The sequence below is a fragment of the Tympanuchus pallidicinctus genome, unplaced genomic scaffold, assembly GCF_026119805.1.
Source record: "Tympanuchus pallidicinctus isolate F22 unplaced genomic scaffold, pur_lepc_1.0 scaffold5, whole genome shotgun sequence".
NCBI lineage: Eukaryota > Metazoa > Chordata > Aves > Galliformes > Phasianidae > Tympanuchus > Tympanuchus pallidicinctus.
This window is the reverse complement of record NW_026294769.1, coordinates 9,859,842-9,877,318: the sequence shown is the minus strand read 5'-3', so window position 1 is coordinate 9,877,318 and position 17,477 is coordinate 9,859,842. Positions and strand designations below refer to the sequence as shown.

The 17,477-nt window shown below is 40.1% G+C and overlaps 1 protein-coding gene across 6 annotated transcripts in view; it reads left to right on the top strand.

Moving 5' to 3' along the window:
- DDC (dopa decarboxylase) overlaps positions 1–17,477 on the top strand; it is a 69,463-nt gene that overhangs the window by 50,918 nt on the left and 1,068 nt on the right. For 5 of the 6 annotated variants that reach the window (XM_052703529.1, XM_052703527.1, XM_052703532.1 and 2 more), the window contains exons 11-14: positions 2,188–2,207; positions 2,907–3,005; positions 9,506–9,607; positions 13,583–16,190. In XM_052703529.1, coding sequence (XP_052559489.1) covers positions 2,188–2,207; positions 2,907–3,005; positions 9,506–9,607; positions 13,583–13,798 — 437 coding nt within the window. In that variant the 3' untranslated portion in view covers positions 13,799–16,190. Of the gene's footprint in view, positions 1–2,187; positions 2,208–2,906; positions 3,006–9,505; positions 9,608–13,582; positions 16,191–17,477 lie in introns of those variants that run through there. The other variant, XM_052703533.1, reaches the window with a different exon arrangement.

The window sequence follows — 17,477 nt, the reverse complement described above, 5'->3', positions numbered from 1 at the left end:
AGGTGAAAATACATTCTTGTGAAAATTGACAGCACTGATACCAGCATATTAGGGCTTCCCCACGTTAAATGACACCAAAGGAAAATGAAACTTTTCTTAGTTGGCCTGAAAACTTAATCTCCCAGGTGGATAAAAAGTCATCCAGTCTTTGCATTGCCTCCCCTAGCTGTGTTAGTATTTCATTAGATCTGGACATAAAGATTCCAAGTAGATCAGCTGATAATTAGCTGTCAAGCAACACTAATATTTTCTTCACTCTATTCCTGTTTGCTGACAGTTTTCCAAAGATCTGGAGAACTTTCCAAAAGCCAACACCTCTAGTTGAACTGTCAAATCCAATCCACACATATGCCTTCAATCAAAATGTCCAGAGTTTCAGGGTGCGAGGCTGTTACAGTCACTGTTGATCCCTGCGTGATCTATGAGACGTCAGCACTCCTGGAAATAACATTTGTCTAATGGAGGATATTATTTTCTGAGTACGTCTCAGGACTGAGAATTCCCATCGTGGTTTACAAGGCAAATGAAGTAGCATTTTTGAATTCACTCTTCTCTCACTCAAGAATTTAAATGAGCGGAAAAATATATCTATCTGTGAGCAATTAGTCTTAATAACCATATGGCAATTATGTGTGCCCTCAAGAGGAAAATCTTTATTTTGTCATTAATTATAATTTTATGTGATTTGCATCATCCCACCAGGAAGATTATACTAGCTTGCCTGAGAGCCCAGGATATAGGTCAAATCCTAATGGCAGTGTAAGAATAGTGAGCTCCGTACTCTATTGTAAATGCTGCATGTGCTCCCACAATGCAATTCCTCCTGGTTAAATACAGATGTAAGGCTAAGGCTTGTAATCAAAGACTAATCATTGACTGCATTCTGCTTCACAGCTTGTGAAAGGCGTTGTTGTGAATCATTAGACATAGCCCCTTGCAGCAGCGTAGGATTATTTATCTATCACCAGTTGCTTTACTTTCTTCGCTACCAACCTTGCAGCTATCAAATAAAAATGGCTGCGACAATGCAGTGCACAAATGTTAGCAAATTACCCTGTTGCTGAGCTGAGACAGCCATCTTAATTCTCTGAGGTCCAGAAACAGAATGATTGTTACTTTTTTTCCCCCTTTTGGAAGATAAGCTAGAAACATGCTAAAGAACCAAATGGCCGGGTGTTTCAGGGAGGAAGGATCATGTGTTTTGGCTGCATGCATGTGAGAATGTTAGCGGGGGAGTTTGTAACGCAGGAATTTGAATCTTTTTTTTTCTTTTTTTTCTTTTTTTTTTTTAAGAGTCCCAGGAAATTGGAAGGGTATTACACAAATGACATAGACTGGCCAATTCATAAGCCACAGTTCTGAGAGCAGTAGGACTGCACTTTTCCATGGAATTTAAGTATATACTTTCCTGTGAAGATTATGCTCCACTGTAGAAAAATAAAGCAGAATTAAAAAGCTAAGCAGCTGCTTCCACATGTTGCTAAAGAAGTTCTTAAGATTTTAGGTCAATTTAATTTTTGTCACCGGCTTACTGCAAGTAATCCAGCTTTACCATGAAATTAGCCTAATGACCTGATTCGAACCAAAGGTAGAGGCATCTTGGCTCTCTGTGGTCATATAAAAGACAACAAATAATACTTTCTGCTTGCCTCCTTGGACTGCTTTGAGGCTTGGTCAAGCTGTGTTTTTATTAGGTTGTTTTCAGTACATGAAATAAAAAGTCATAAACATGCAGAATATTATTCTCCAAACAGGAAGAGAGGCAAATTCCTCAGTCACATTTTCCAGTCACTTATTAGATGTGCTGAAGAATAAGCAACAAATGCATGAAGGGGCATAAAAGGTAGTCAGGAATGCATTATTTTGAAAAGCATCAGTTTGGGGATTCTACAGAACAAAATTAATAAAAGCTGCTTTCTCTTTCTTTTCCTTACAAGGGGAAAATAAACAAAATACTGAGTCTGTGATCACTATGGGATCATAAGTCTAACAAAAAGGAAAACTGTTTAATTTGTAAGCGGTATATTCTGGCTAGCCCAGGAATTATGTGTGTTACCCATTGATGCTACGGATGCTTGTTTGTAGAAAACATCTAGCTTAAAAACAACATGTTCAATAGTACTAGAATGACTGTAGGTTTTGGCTGTTATGATGAAGCAGTGCAATTGTTTTTTCTTTAACTTCCAGGCCTCGTAACAGATTACCGGGTAAGTACATCAATATAATCCCTAATATTGCGGCTTGTATACTCTGATTTGTCCAGGGATTTTATTTTCCATTGATTTCATAAACTTCAAAACATTGCCTTTCTTTTCAGGATGCATTCAGCTTGCTAAATTTTTAACATTACTCAAGCTGAAACTGTAAACTCTCCTTTTGGAAAACAAAACAAAAGCCACACCGTATTTAAAGGCAGAACGTGTCTTGCATGTTTAATATTTCAAGGCTTAATTAGTAGAAAGAAATTGCCTAAAGATTTCATTTTTTACAGTAGTAGATAACACCTTTTTTTAAATGCACTTTAACCTTGACAATAGAAAATCTTTTGTTTTGAAGTAGAAAACAAGTCAGTCATACTAGAAGCTAGCCCCACAGCTGCAAGCTAAAACTTACTTTTTCCAAGGCCCTTGAGGAGAATTCAGGATGCAAATAGACAGTTGGTTTTGGCTTGTGACCCTTTCATTCTGCCAACAACCTTCTTTTCTACTTCTCATTCGAGAAACTTGAGTATTAAACAGTCATAGTAGGGCACGAGCCAAGAATCGCCATTTCTGTCACTAGTGGGCCCAACCCTAGCTATGGTCTCTAATATCTGAAATTAGCTTACAAGTCATTGCAGCATATACACTTTCTGCAGTATCACTGCAAGGCTGACTTCTAATGTGGATGCCTCCCTCTTGCCACAGCACTGGCAGATCCCCCTGGGGAGGAGGTTCCGCTCCCTGAAGCTCTGGTTTGTGCTGAGGATGTATGGCGTCACAGGACTGCAGGAACACATCCGCAAGGTAACTGCAGCGTGTTTTCTTGGGTGGGCTGCTTGGAATAGCAAGGGAAAATGAGCTTTGTCCCTGTTTTCCAAAACTTTTGTATGCGACAGAAAGCAATGGCTTTAATCGAGCTCAGGTCAGTAGAAGTACTGCTTGTTTACCCCAGTTCTGTATGATAGCAGGATCAAAATTGTCGCCTGTTTTGTATGACTGTTTAGAGAATACAAGCATTGGAATTTGAAATGTATACAGTGCAGCACCATGCGTCCCTCTCAAATAAATTGGAGCCAGAATATATATTGATGTTTTTTTGGGGGGGAAGAAAAAACATGAAAACAGACAATGCATGCCTATGTTTTGAATAGGCATGCATTGATTGCATGTTTAGATTATAATTAAGGTCATTGGGTTGCTTTTATGCTGCATTAACTTACAGGGTATGTCTGCCTATCCTTGAAGTGATAATTTCTGCTGGTTCTGCTTCCTGTTTAAAATGCATTAAAAAAAAAAATCAAAAGCCATTATGTGTACAATTTGCAATTTGTTAGCATTGCTGTGAATAAGTACTAAGTTTAGTCTTGATTTAGACCTGGCACCAGTCTAAATCAAATATATACTTCCTCTGTGGCAGTAAAATCAAATTCAAGCATGCTTTTCCTTTTTATGAAGTTTAGGGAAACTTCTAGTGAGAGAAGCTCTGTGATTTGGCTGTAAATATTTACAAAAATATCCATTAGCTGAGAATCTGGTCTCATATACCAAACTCTCACAGACACACATTCCTTTCTGTTGTGGTGCTAAACAGATTAAGCCCTAAGAAAGGCTTCTCCTGTCTTTGTAAAACAACTGCATGAAAACATCTCTTGCAATTTGGGAAGGTTCTGGGAGGGACAGTGTCCTCATTTTTATTACAGTATATTTTTCAACTGACTCTTAACTCTCAACTGACTCACTGACTTAAATTATATTTTTATTCCTAATCAGGTTGTCAGAAGCAGATTTTGACAACAGTGGCAAGCCTGATGTTCTGTTGTCCTTGTGGCAACCTGATACATACCTTCCAATGAAAAATTGATCTATAGTTTGTTACTGCTTTACTAGACTGCCACTACAGTTCCTCGTGCTTTGCTCTTTCAGGTTAGATTTTTGGAGACTGCAATTATTTCAGCATGATGCCAAGTTTTTAAGTAGGGCTAAATCTCTCCCTGGGAAAACTGGATTGGAAGCCCCATGTTAATTATATGGCCTTGATCAGGAAGATTTCTGCAATTTAATACTCACATTCAACAAGAAGCTTTGCAGTTTTCTTGTTCCCTACCTTCCTGGCTGCCCAGACAAAAAGTGCTCGTGTTCCCATAATCTTAGCTGTTTTTATATTTTCTATGACAACACAGTTCAGGAAGGGAAAGCAAATCACTCCCTCCTTAAAGATACTGACTGCTAAGTTGGAACCATCATATGATGCCTTATTTGTGAAGATAATCAGAAAGATAGATTTCCAAGGCCTTGTTGAACTGACTGTGTGTTTAATATTTCTTTATGGATGAAAGTGTTCCTCTGTATACAGAGGGAAAAAAGTTATCAACTTTTTTTTTTTTTTTTTTTTTTTTTTTTAACTTTGGAAAAGTAGTAAGGGTAATTAAAAGCTGAATTTGAGCCACTGTATACATCTGTCAAACTGGAGCCTTTAAGTCCATTTCTCCTCACCACCCCCCTTGAAAAGTGCTAATTAAATTTGGTGCATTTCAAAGTAGCTTTAAAAAAAAAAAAAAAACACAAAAAAAAACCCCAAAAACAGTCTTTCTATCTCCAGCAGCTCATAGCTGAACATACATATCAAGAAAAAAATTGCATTTCATTTGCTTCCGGCTTTTGTAGAATTTCAGTAAAATAGGACTTGCAAGTTTGCAGATGTGTTGGTGAAGTTTTATCAGTAGTTGCAAAATAACAATTATGAATGTGTTTTGTATCTTACCCATTTTTCTCTCTTCTCAGGAATTATCCTGTGCTCCAGGTATATTTTGATAAATTTTGATCATGGGCAAATGAAACCAACCCGATGCTGGTTCACATTTTCTAATCTACAGACACGTTTTTAAAGAAAAAGTAAACTGGAATTTAACTAAGCTTGTTCTCTTCACATTAACATTGCTTGTCCTAGCACTTGGCCTTGAAAAGATGCTTTCATTTAAACACACCCTAATATCTTGCTAGGGACAGTATTTATGTATTTATATTTCCATTGCTGGCAAAGGCAATCTTTGAAGACAATAGCCACTACTGGATCTTGTGATACTTCTCTCTTCAGTGAAATGCTGTACTGCCAGAATTATTTCTAAGGCTGTATTTATAACAGTAGGTCATAGAGAGGCCATTCCTAGCATGAGATCTCGGCTGCAATTGCAGGAGCAAGTACTGCAACCGTCAGGTGGAGAACAGAGTCGAGCCAGGGAGTGGGAAGTTCTCTCTTTCTGATGTGCCCCAAGGAACAGGCCGTGCAAATAGAATCAGGCAGAAAATCAGCTTTCAAAGAGTTTCTTGAGGTGATACGTGGGGAAGAAGATGCATGTGCATCTCACTTGTGCAGGAGGTAGTAGGTAGGCCCTATTGTGCCTGTTCACCCCATACAATTGCAGTTAGGACATGACTGTTCAGGTGCATGACTGGGCCTTGTTAAGAGATTGGGGACCAGGAGTTTCAATTCCTTTCTGGGTTTATATAAATCTCAATGTGAATGGTGTGATTGCCTAGCAAAAATGACAACTCAGCTCCTCAGTCACAGAGCTAGAAAGATTTATCCAGCATTTATAGACTTCTAGTTAGGCTTCCTTTTGCACTTTCTTCCCAGAAAACATGTAATATATTAACCTGTAGTAAAGAATAGATTTTAAAGCAGTGGCAAAGGGAGTCATTTCTGATGGATATGGGGAGAGAAAAACATGAATTTTGGTGGAAAGCTCACAGCTATTGAGGAGATGTAAAGAGGGTAAAAACAACAATAAAAGTCTGATTCCAAACACTCAGAATCGGTATAGATGTGAAACCCAAACAGTGCATTTGTAAACAGCACATTATAAACTTCTTAACCATATATTACTCCTTTGTCCTTCTAAGTCATCTCAAATTTCTCTGAAGTCATCTGAAAAGTTAGAAATTAACATTCTTGTAGGCAATTCTCATGAACATTTCGAGTCAGATAAATCATAAATCCTTTGGAGGCCAGAAGAAATCACTTTACCACCTCATCAATGATCATGAACTCTATTAAAATTGTACAACGGAGACCAAGAAACTGGCACAGCACAGAACAGCAATGCCAGAGAGAGAACTACGGTTGGGGAGTGGCATAGTCCAAGTGGCTAAGTCCAAGTTCAGAGGACACTTTCTGCAGCATTTGGAGAGCTGTAGTGAGATATGAGCTAAAGCAGGCACAGAGGTGAAATCTAGGAAGAAAACTTTCAAGGTTATGCAGATATGTGTACTTATTGTGGTGCTTCTAAGAAACTCCCTTGAAACAGAAGCTACTTTAGTTCTGGAAGGATTTGTCCTACAGTGAATTCTCAACTGAAGTATCTAAATGCTGGAGCTCACACATGTTTATATGTGCCCCGGACCTGGAGGCATTCAGAGCCAGGCTGAATGTGGCTCTGGGCAGCCTGGTCTAGCAGAGGGGCTGGAACTAGATGATCATTATAGTCCTTTTCAACCGAGGCCATTCAATGATAAGTGCAGATCTTCTGTATGGACTGCACCATAATGTCTCACGAGATTACTCTTCTCATCAATGATTATGTAAGGCATTTTCTCTAATCCTGATGAATCACAAGTTAGTTGCCATTTTTTTCTTATCTCACTGCAAAAAGGCAGTAGTTATTTACCAGAGGTAGTGAGACACAGAAATCCCTTGCAAGCTTCAATGTTTCCATCTGCTAAATGTCACTGTGAAGAGAAGTGCCGGTGTTCAGCTCCTACATACTGACATTTTTCAATAACACAATACAATACATATAATTCCACTTTAGGAACCCATGTGATAAAGGGTTTTTCCAAATGACATTACTAGAAACAGTATGTGAGTTGGTTTGTGTACATACTTTTTTTTTTTGGTCAAAATATACAAGGTAAAATACTTTTTAAAGGTTAAATGCAGCTTGAATCAACTTTAAATTAATGGTGCTAAGGGTGCAGCATGGTGATTGTGTCAAAACCATTTGGAGAGTTACAATAACCACGGATTTGTACATATTCAGCAGAAAACCGAAAAGCTGTTTTCAGTTCTGCAAACAAGACTTGATTTTCATAGTTTACTTGCACGTCTTGAAAATCAAGAGTACTGAAACCACGTGTGTACCCCTGTGAGCTATTACCATACCCATGTCCAGAATGGGATACAGCTCTTTGAGTTGCAGAGAGGCAGATGTGAAACCTACAAGCCCTTTGAATTCTGCAGGCTTAGTAATGTTTAACTTTATTGAATTTATTTATGCTTATGTCAACAATCTTTGTAAGAGCAATTCAGGTTAAGAGCTTACAAAGGTGCAGGAGTTCAAAGGTGCAGGGTCTTGGATCACTCTGTGAAGCAGAGCTGCACAGGTGAATCTTGTTGGTCCCAGCTTTCTCTACTTCCCCGTCCTCTAAAAATCTAATACACGTGGTGCCCCCCAGTGGCTTTCACTGTTATTGCTATTCCTTACAGCTTGCTGTGGATAAAATTGCTTCCATATATGAATACTAAATCCATAGAATTTTGATTTGTGTTTTACTGAATAGTCCGTTTTCCCCTGATTTTTATCTCTCAAAATTCTTGAAAAATCTCTTAATGTAAAATACAATAAAAAGGACAGAAATACCTGCTAAATACTACAGCATCTGTAGTATCCTTGTAAAAACTACTTGCAGTAAGCCAAACCTTAAATTATTCTCTTATTCAGTTATTGCCAGGCAGATTTTGATTAAATTCGCTTGGTGGTTGCACTCAGATAAACAAGCTGTGAAACTATCACCACACTGAACAGAAATTTCTTATGGTCTTGATGTCCAAGATTTGGTATATGCAGTGTGGAATTTAGCAGAGCTGTGTCAAAAGCATAACTTGTCCAATGCTACAGAAATGAGGGAAGGAGGTGGCAGTAAAAGATTGTTGCAGCCTTTGTGCATGTTGCATATATGCTTCCCATGTACTTTATACGTACAAACGTGTGGATGTATATTCTGGTCAAATTTCATAGTTGTAAAACCATGCTGTTTATGTTAGCAGAAATGCCTTGGAAGGGATTGGGCATGCTGTTGTTCTTGCTCCTGATTCAAAGAGTGCTCAGTCTGATTTTAGGGAGAGATGAAAGATGGATGCAATAAAAAAGCAGAGAGAAAGTGGTAACAGCAGTAGGACTGGCTGGTTGCAAGGGGTATTGGCACCCAGGCAGTGCACCCTGAATCACTGTTCTTATTCCATATAAACAGTGTTTTTCTATTTTAAGTAATAAACATTAGGAAAAGATGTTAGAACTGTTGTTTAATTTTTGTTTTGTTTTGTTTTTGTTTTTTATTTATAGGAAAGCCATGATAATTTTTTATGTAGATCAGCTACTACAGACATACATACAAACAAATTCTAGTAGCCAGATACTTTTGTTATCTTCTTTTTTCTGTATAACGAGCATGAAGTTGATGACAGCCAGTTAGGGGGCTGAATACAGTACTGCAGGTACCTGATGTGAATGTGGGATCTTTTGTTCAAAGTGCTTTTATATTCATTTTCTGTTTGGGGGGAAGCAAAATCTGCTGTATACGCTTACAAACTTCACTGACTGACATTAGAACTTCCTTGCTGGTTGTCAGTATGCCTGTTGGTATTTTTTGTATTTGTTTGATTTTGGGAGAGCATCAGTCTTCGTACATTTTGGAATAATAGATCTAGTTTGGTAACCGATTTAACTGTTTATCAGGCTGAGGTGTGCTGTCTGTTTCCTTTATTTTACTGTTACCACTGTTTTTCAATGGGACCTGAGCACCCAGGCCAGAAAGGGTGAGCAAGTTATCCCCCTCACAGTTATTCTCATGTTAAGTGACCTGTTCTAAAAAGCCTGTCTGTCTCTGTCTATCTTGTTGTCCACTGGAATTGTGGTCATTTTCTCTGTATAAATCCGTGCATCCTCCCCTTTCCTCTTTTCAGACTCTGCAGCCATTTTCAACCAAAACTGAGAATGGCAGAAAATGTAAAACAGAACTCTTGCGAATATTTACTATCAATATGGCATCCCGAAAGGTATAAAACATTTCATGAAGAAGCAGACCTGTACTCCCTAAGATAAACTGAGCAACCAATATTGTTACAGCTCAGTATGGTCTCCAACAGTCATACGCGTGATATAAGTTAACATAAACAGATGGCAGTGTGTGAATATCATCACCTATTAGAAGAGGGAAATGAGAAAAGAGATTAAGGATGGAAGCAAATTTAGCAAATCATTTCTTTGAATGAATCAAATTTATACAATAGAGACACTTTTTCTTCTCAGCATGTCAGGCTGTCGCACCAGTTTGAACATTTAGTCCTTCAGGATGAGAGATTTGAGATCTGTGCTGAAGTTGTCTTGGGACTAGTCTGCTTTCGACTGAAGGTAAGGCAGCTGAGACTTATTACTTCTATCATGTTTTATAGCACTGCAATCACCTGCAGTAGAATACAGTCTTTATAGTTAATACAGTTAATTATTTTTTAAGAAAAGCAAGGAGAACTCATGTAGATCATAGTGGATTAAAGAAAGAAGCCTAAGACATTTTTCTTAAAATTAAAATCAAACGCTTGCAGGAAATTTAAGCATAATAGAGTATGGAAATCTGTAGTCAAGGCAAACAATTAGTTTTAGTCTGCCCAGTCATTCCAAATAGCTGTTGTAATCTGTGCTTGATGGACTTTGAATTAGGTGGTAGTTTTAATATATTTCCCAGGGCATTTATTTATGATGTGTCTGTGTGTGCATTAAATGCTTCTTACTGATTTTACATGTGTGTATATTTAATAATTTTATATATATGTATAACATCTGTCATGTATGAAGACAGAGTAATAAAGTTTTGTTGTTGTTGTTGTTCTTTAAAGAAAGCATCAAACATTAAAAGGAGATCACTGTCTTGTTTTTGATAAGGAACTTGTTTAATAAAGGAGCTTGCAGCTAAAGCTGCTGTGAAGGGCTTATTGTGACCCTGAATCTGAACACCAAACAATAAGAAAAATGCCACTGGTGTTTTCTGTTTCATGTTTTTTTTTAGTTTAGGTCTCCAAATGAGCTTTTGGCTTTTCTGAAAGCCCAGAAGCACATCTTGGCATCTTCTAGGTAGTGTGTTATTACCCCTTTTCTCAAATTCTTTTCTCAGTCATTCAGTTGCCCTAGTTACTACCGTTTAATGGTTTCTGTAACAGTATCTGTAACAGTAAGGCGATGGTAAAACAGGAAATGTAAAAGGAAAATGGTTTCATTTGAATTTATGGTGTTTAAAAGAAAAAAAAAAGATCTACTAATAGGGGATCAGACATACTGAAAATGCAGGGTTGTTCCAATAAATGGAAATGTGAATCTATTTTCTTTCATAATGAGAACTTTTCAAAATTGTTGAGGAGTAGGTCCTGTGGCACTTACTGCTCACTTACAAGAGGTGTTGGAGTCTGCTCTCTGTCTTGGTCAAGGAATCTCCAGTTTTGCAGATTCAGAATCAGCTGTAAGTGCTCTTTGTTTAATTTAAAGAAACAGTTGGTCCTGGTGAAACAGAGCTTAGCCACACAGGAATTGTCATTTATGATCAGATCAGTTCATCCATATCTGGTCTCCTATCCTTGGTGTTCCATAGGAAGAAAACAGGTCCACAGGGAAAGACAATTAAACAAGTGAAGATAAATACTGGATATCTAGCTAATAAACTTTCAGGCAAGTTGTAGAACAAAGGCATGATTCTTCTGAAATCTAATGCTGAAAGAGCATTAAGTCTTCCCTGTACAAAAAGAAACTAACAACCCAAACCTAATCTATGTGTGATTTTTATATAGTTAGAGTAATGCTGAGGGACAGGAAACTTGAACTGTAATGCTGCACAGTTGTAAAATAACAGCAATATTTTTCCTTCCTTTGTTCTTGATAAACCCTTTTTTTTCTTAGCTTTTTTTTTTCTTTCTCCATGCTGGAGAGAGATGTAGTAATGATCTATGACTTTCATATTATAACTGTTTCATCAAATGTCAGAGAAGAAATCCAAGTATCATGCCAAAGGGTTAATTTTTGGCCTTCTTATCATGTCTGTAGATGAATACAAGCCAAGCTAATCATTTCTCCAAGGGAGTGAGAACACTGGCTTATTAAAACTGACAGACTCGATCAGAGCTGGCTTCTTTCTTCTCAAAGCTCTGGGAGATGATTTGTCACTGCTAACTTCAATTTGATGTGACATCTAAGTGTCACAGCAGTCCCTGGGTGCAGCTGTGAGAGTAGAACAGAAGAAAGATACAGAAACCTTTCTCCTTCTTCCTCTTACCCCTGCCAAGGGCATTAGCATCATATTACCACTTGTATTGCTTGAAAGTTAGCACTGGGCATTTCTTACTATAAGCAAAGATCATCATTTTAATGATGGATTACCTTAAATAAGAAAGTAGGAAATCATTGTCGCCAGTGATTGTCCCATGGTAGGTGGGGGGAGAACGCAGGGACATGCAAAATGTTGATGTTGGTCCATCTCTTAGAGAGGAATGTTCATGATACTCTAAGAAAAGTTGTGTGAATAGCTCCTAAAAACCTAAGTCACAAATTTCAGGCTCTCACCCAAATTCCCTAACAGCTCATGCTAAGTCAAAACAAGGTTTTGTCTTGGGTTCAGTTCCAACTGTAATATGATCCAAAAGCACCCAAAGAATTCATTCGTCTTTACTGCCATGGGAAGCCATATCTCTCTTATGCTTTGTTTTCTTTTGGAGAAGGCTAAGAAGGGCAAGTCACAGTGGTGTAGATTTGAGATAACATTTTCTAATGGAAATATTTTCAAGAAGAATATGGCTGCTACAGTGAAAAAAAAAACTGTACTCTTTTGCTTGTTGTAGATGAATTTGTTGTTTTGTAGCTCTAAAACTGCAATGGACAATAAGAGATCACTAGAACTCCCAGCATCTCTTGCAATTCTGTGTCACCAGCAGTGTAATGGAAAGAGCAGTGGCAGCACAATAGTTAAGATATTTCTCCAAAGAGTAAAATTATAGCGCTAGAGATCAACACAGTATATCTTACATTGTTGTGGCAAGCTGCCAGCAAATCTGAAGGCATCAGGCTGTTGATATAAAAAATTAGACATATGGGTTCCTTTTACTTAGGTAATAAAGACTGTCAAGAATATGCAGTCATCATTTCAACCTGCATTGCTAAATCAGAGCCAAAATCCCAAGACACTGCTGTCATTGTTTTCATTTAAAACAATTTACTGCTGTTTCGGAAAATCTGATCACATCTCTTGCTTTATTCTTAACTGCTGATGAAGATAACTAAGAAAACCATTAATTAACATCAGCTGAACCTGTAAAAGAATCAATGCTTTTCTGTGCAGTCCTGTTTCTTTTGGGAGTTGGTAGTAGAAGCGTACAGCTGCTCTAAAGGAAATCCTCACATTCAGTAGTTGAGTACAAGAAGAAATAAATACAACAGAAGGAGATAAAATTCAAAACTGCATGCATGTAGAGTCCCTCTGACCTTCTACAAGTTATTTAGCACCTATACCTTTGTGTCTCTGAATTCATAAGAAGAGTGGTTGCTGCCAGTGGAAAGAGGGCTAGTTTACTGCATTTCTAAATTCAAGTAGAACACGCTGGAATTCTGAGAAGGACACTTCCTATAGAACCTTAAGTGAATACTTTTCTTATGGTGCTTTCTAATAGGGCAACCCAAATTTTGATTCCTTAATTTTACTTATGCCAGGGATACATTACCTTAATTATAACTTAACTAAGAATAAGATTTTCATCTTTATAGTCCAAAGACTCTAAAGGCAACCATGCTAAAGTGAAGACTGGAAGATTTGTTTTACAAATATTGGTAGAGTTCATTGCAAAACTTCCTTGCATTTTTATTTAAGTTCTTTTCTGTGAGAGTGGTGAGGTGCTGGAACGGGCTGCCCAGAGAGGCTGTGGATCCCCCATCCCTGGAGGTGTCCAAGGCCAGGTTGGATGTGGCCCTGGGCAGCCTGGTGGAGGTTGGTGGCCCTGCATGTGGCAGAGGGGTTGGAGATTCATGATCCTTGAGGTCCCTTCCAACCCAAGATCAGTGATTTTAAATGAAGCTACCTAGCTTATGACCTTAGGTCACGAGAAAGTAGCCAGCTATTGCAAATGCCATAGAGTGAAAACAGCTTCTAAACCACAGTTAATTTATAAATCTCTTTGTGGCTGAAAAATGATCTCTAGAGCCATCAACTTTTTGTATAATCCTTCTATGGCAAAGCATTTACAGATGAGAAAGTGGCTAGATGTTACTGGAGACAGGCTTGGCTGCTTGGTGGAATTTACATATTTCAGATTTCTGAAATTCATTACCTTATCTGTTGAATTACAATGATTTCAGGGCTCAAATGAACTAAATAAGGCACTTCTTAAAAGCATAAATGAGGCCAAGAAGATTCATCTGGTCCCATGCCACCTGCGAGAGAAGTTTGTGCTACGCTTTGCTATTTGCTCCCGCACAGTGGAATCCACCCACGTCAAGTTTGCCTGGCAGCACATCTCACAGCTGGCGACCGAGCTCCTGAAAACATGGGAACAAAACCACCACCAGCAGTAACAGTGGTGAGGTAGCAGCAGGGAGGAGGTAATTAGCTGGCTTTCTTTGTGTTGCCAAGTTTAATTTTAGGGGCAGGTGGGAAAGTCGAGTTATGAGGGGAAAAAAATCAAAAGCTGTTGCTACATAGCCCAGCTGCAGTAGCAAAATCCTTGCCAACAAGTTGTGTTCTAACCTTAGTGATTCATTCTCTGCACTGCATTTTCATCTTGCCTTTTTCCAGAAGGGACATATCCATGGCATCTCAAGCTGTCATTTCTTTCCTGTTAGTTATCAAGAGCGTTCATTGATCCCAGCAATGGAAACAGAGGGTTAGTATTCCCTCTATTCTTGACATTAAGCCCCCAGCACAAAAACTCTACTCCAGAGATAAAAATGTAAGGTGTCATCACCAAATAATTTGACATCATTGTGACTTCAGAAAAAAACAGGTTGTAGGAAGCTCAGTCACCTGGTTATAACACTGTTGGGGTCCTATTCTAAGCAGGCAAGCACAGATGTAATGAGCTGGGTCACTAACGTCACTAACATGCTATGACACACGTGCTGCTGTATTTTTTGCAAATGAAGTTAGAACTTCAAGACTCCTTTCATTATACAGTCAAACTGAGGGAGTGAATGCTTGCTGCCCTTATGGCAGGTTCTCTCTCCTTAGAAGTTTCCTTCTAAGACAGTGATTTTGTCAAATCTCAGCAAATTGTTTATGCTGCTTATTGGTTTTCACTTCAGTCATCCATATTGATGCTCCGTCTTCAGAGTTCTGCCAAAATCCATGTGCTACCTGATGTTCTGTATTTTCAACTCAGTTATTATAAGCAGTAACTAGTTGAAAATAATGTGTAAGCTATGTTGTGTGAAATAGAGTTGTGACATCTTTTGATGGCTACCACTCCGCTTGTTTCATTGTTTGATAAAGAAATGTTTGTCAAAATAAAATGTGTACCAGGAACAGCTGGCATGGCATGCAGTCTGCTGCTGGCCACATTTTGTCTCTGTGACATCCCAAGGGAGAACCAGACTGGACACGAGGAAAAATGTATTTACTATGAAGGAGATTGAATACTGGAACAGGCTTCTTAGAGAGGTGGCTGATGCCCTGTGCCTGTCAGTGTTCAGTGGCATTTGCACTCAGGAACAATGCTTTAATTTTTGGTGTCCCCTTAAGTGATCAGACTGTTGGCCTATTACATGATCTCTGAAAGTCCCTTCCACCTGGCCTATTCTAATTCTAATACCCACAGAACTGCATTTCCTCACAGCCAGCACAAGACAGAAATCTGAATTTCACAGTTCTTGTTTTTGTTTTCTTCTGAAATCTGGGGATGATTTGAAGCTGCAGTCAATGAAGGCTTTTTTAGCAGTCAGTCTCCCACTGCCTCTTCCCCCCATGTGCTTTGCAGAACATTAATGTTAAGTTGTGTTAAGAACATTGATGTTAAATCATCTCAGAAAAAAAAAATAATAATCTGGGCTATGTAATCAACTCAAGAACAAAATTGTTAAAAATAATGTTTTTGAAAGAAGGACCTTTCTGCTGTTTCTGTTCTGTAGCTTTGCAATATATTTGTAAGTGAAATGACTTTTGGTGGGAGAAACACTGTATCTGTGAATAGTTAATATGTGAACCTTTATCTCTGCGCCTTGTGTTCAAAAGCTAATGCAGTCTGTTCTGATTGATGCTGTTAAAGATAATGACAAAATCTCAGCAAAGCACTTTAGTAGAATACCCACCTCTCAAAGGATGCTGTGCAGCTACTGGAGAAGAAGGGGAAAACATAACTTTTCAGTAACCATGTAGATTCTTTAACAACAACAACAACAAAAGAGTGGAAGGCTACAACACTCTTCATCATGGCAGGTTATGTTTTATTACTGATGGTGAGATACTGAAAATATGTAGTTATGAAAGGTGTTGGTAATACGCTTAACATGAGGGGTAGTGGCTGTAAGTTGCCTAGGGAGGTGGTGGAGTCCTTGGAGTGTTCAGTAAATGAGTGGATGTGGCACTGAGGGACACGGTCAGTGGGCATGGTGGGATGGGCAGATGGTCGGACTGGATGATCTTAGGGGTCTTTTACAACCTCAGTGATTCCATGATTCTTTGTGAAACCCTACCCCAGACTGCACTGAAATTGGTACGTCTAGTTTTCTCTTGCTTCTGTGTGTCAGATTATGCCCGTGGTTGGTTGTCACTGTTATCACTGTGTCTGTCACATAAGCAGAGGGTGGTGGTATGTAAGTGACATCTGTGGAGACCTTGTAACCTGACTGGAAGTCATCTCATGTTTGGTGTTTTTTTTTGTGAGCCGTGTGGTTCCTTTAAATCTCTGTCCGAAGTCTGTCAAACTGACATGTTGGTTTTAAGAGCAGCACTAATAAAGGAAAAGAAAACCACGGCTGTTGTCTGCCTCTGTTGTTAAGCCCAACCTTTCCCATTTTGCCCACATCCACTGTAAGGGGTACCATCTCCTCAGCTCACTGTGGCATTCCAACCTTCACCACCAGTGATTTTTAACTTGGTCTCTGAACCAACTACGGGGCATCCAGGAGCTCCTGCGGGACGTTTCCTATTTAGCAGTGCCCTTCTGAAGAGCTCGCTGTCACCACAGCCCAGTCCATCTGGCACCAGCCGCCACAGCACCGCGGAAGGCGTTACCGCGAGGCGCGCAGCCCGCGCCCATTGGTGGGCGCCCGCCGCATCCGCAGCCAATAGGGAGCGGGAAGGCCCGCGCGCCCGCCTCCTGGCCGCTCTAAGCTCGAGCTGATGACGTTAGCGCAGCGAACCTTCCCCCTTCCCCCCTTCCGATTGGTTGCGTCTGCCACAACGCTGCTATCCGATTGGTAGGGCGGGACGTGGGGGGCGGGGTCTGAGGCAGAGCGCGCGCGGGATCTACAGGGGCGGTTGTAGGCCGCCGCGGTCGGTGGGTGCTCGTGGTGCGGGCTGGGTGCGCGGATGTATCGCGGCGCGCTGTGCTCCGTCCTCTGGAGCGCTTGGTGACCGTTAGGCCTCCTTACCTCGGGAGTGAGGAGCACATTTCGGGGTGTCCGTTCGGCCAGGGTTGGAGAAGCGAGTCCTGGCTGGGCGGGCTTGGCCTGCTGGGAGCGGTGCCGGTGAGGGACTGCCCCTGCCCTGGGTTGCGGGCGGGACGGGTCCTGGAGCCTTCCTGGAGCGGGGCGGCACGGCACGGCACGGCACGGCACGGCACGGCACGGCACGATGGTTGGCGTGCAGCCTGCTGGAGTGGTGCCCACTGGCGGCCCGGCGCGTGTGTTGGCTGCTGTCGTGTGTTGGTTTCCCTAAACAGCTCTACGAAGTTGGGCTGAAAACCACATCGCGTTATGCTCACTGTGGTGCTTCGGTGATGCAGTCGCTGGGCAAAGTGTTTTTTTTTTTTTTTTTTTTTAAGTAAAAAGAGTGGGACGTCTCCCCATCCCCAGCGTTTCTTGGCAGCCTTGTATTCTGCACGCTTTGTTATTGATCTGCATTTGTGTGCTGCTTCTACCAGTGTGAATCTGTGCTTGAATCTGCAGCTGGGTGCAGAGGCTTGTATTCTGTTTGCTGAGAGAGATAACATACCGACCTCCACCTTAACAGTTTTTGTTTGTTTTCTTTTCTCGTTGGAAAAACCCTGTGTACATTGAGATGAACAGACAGACGTTAGGATTTAATGTATTTCAGCCA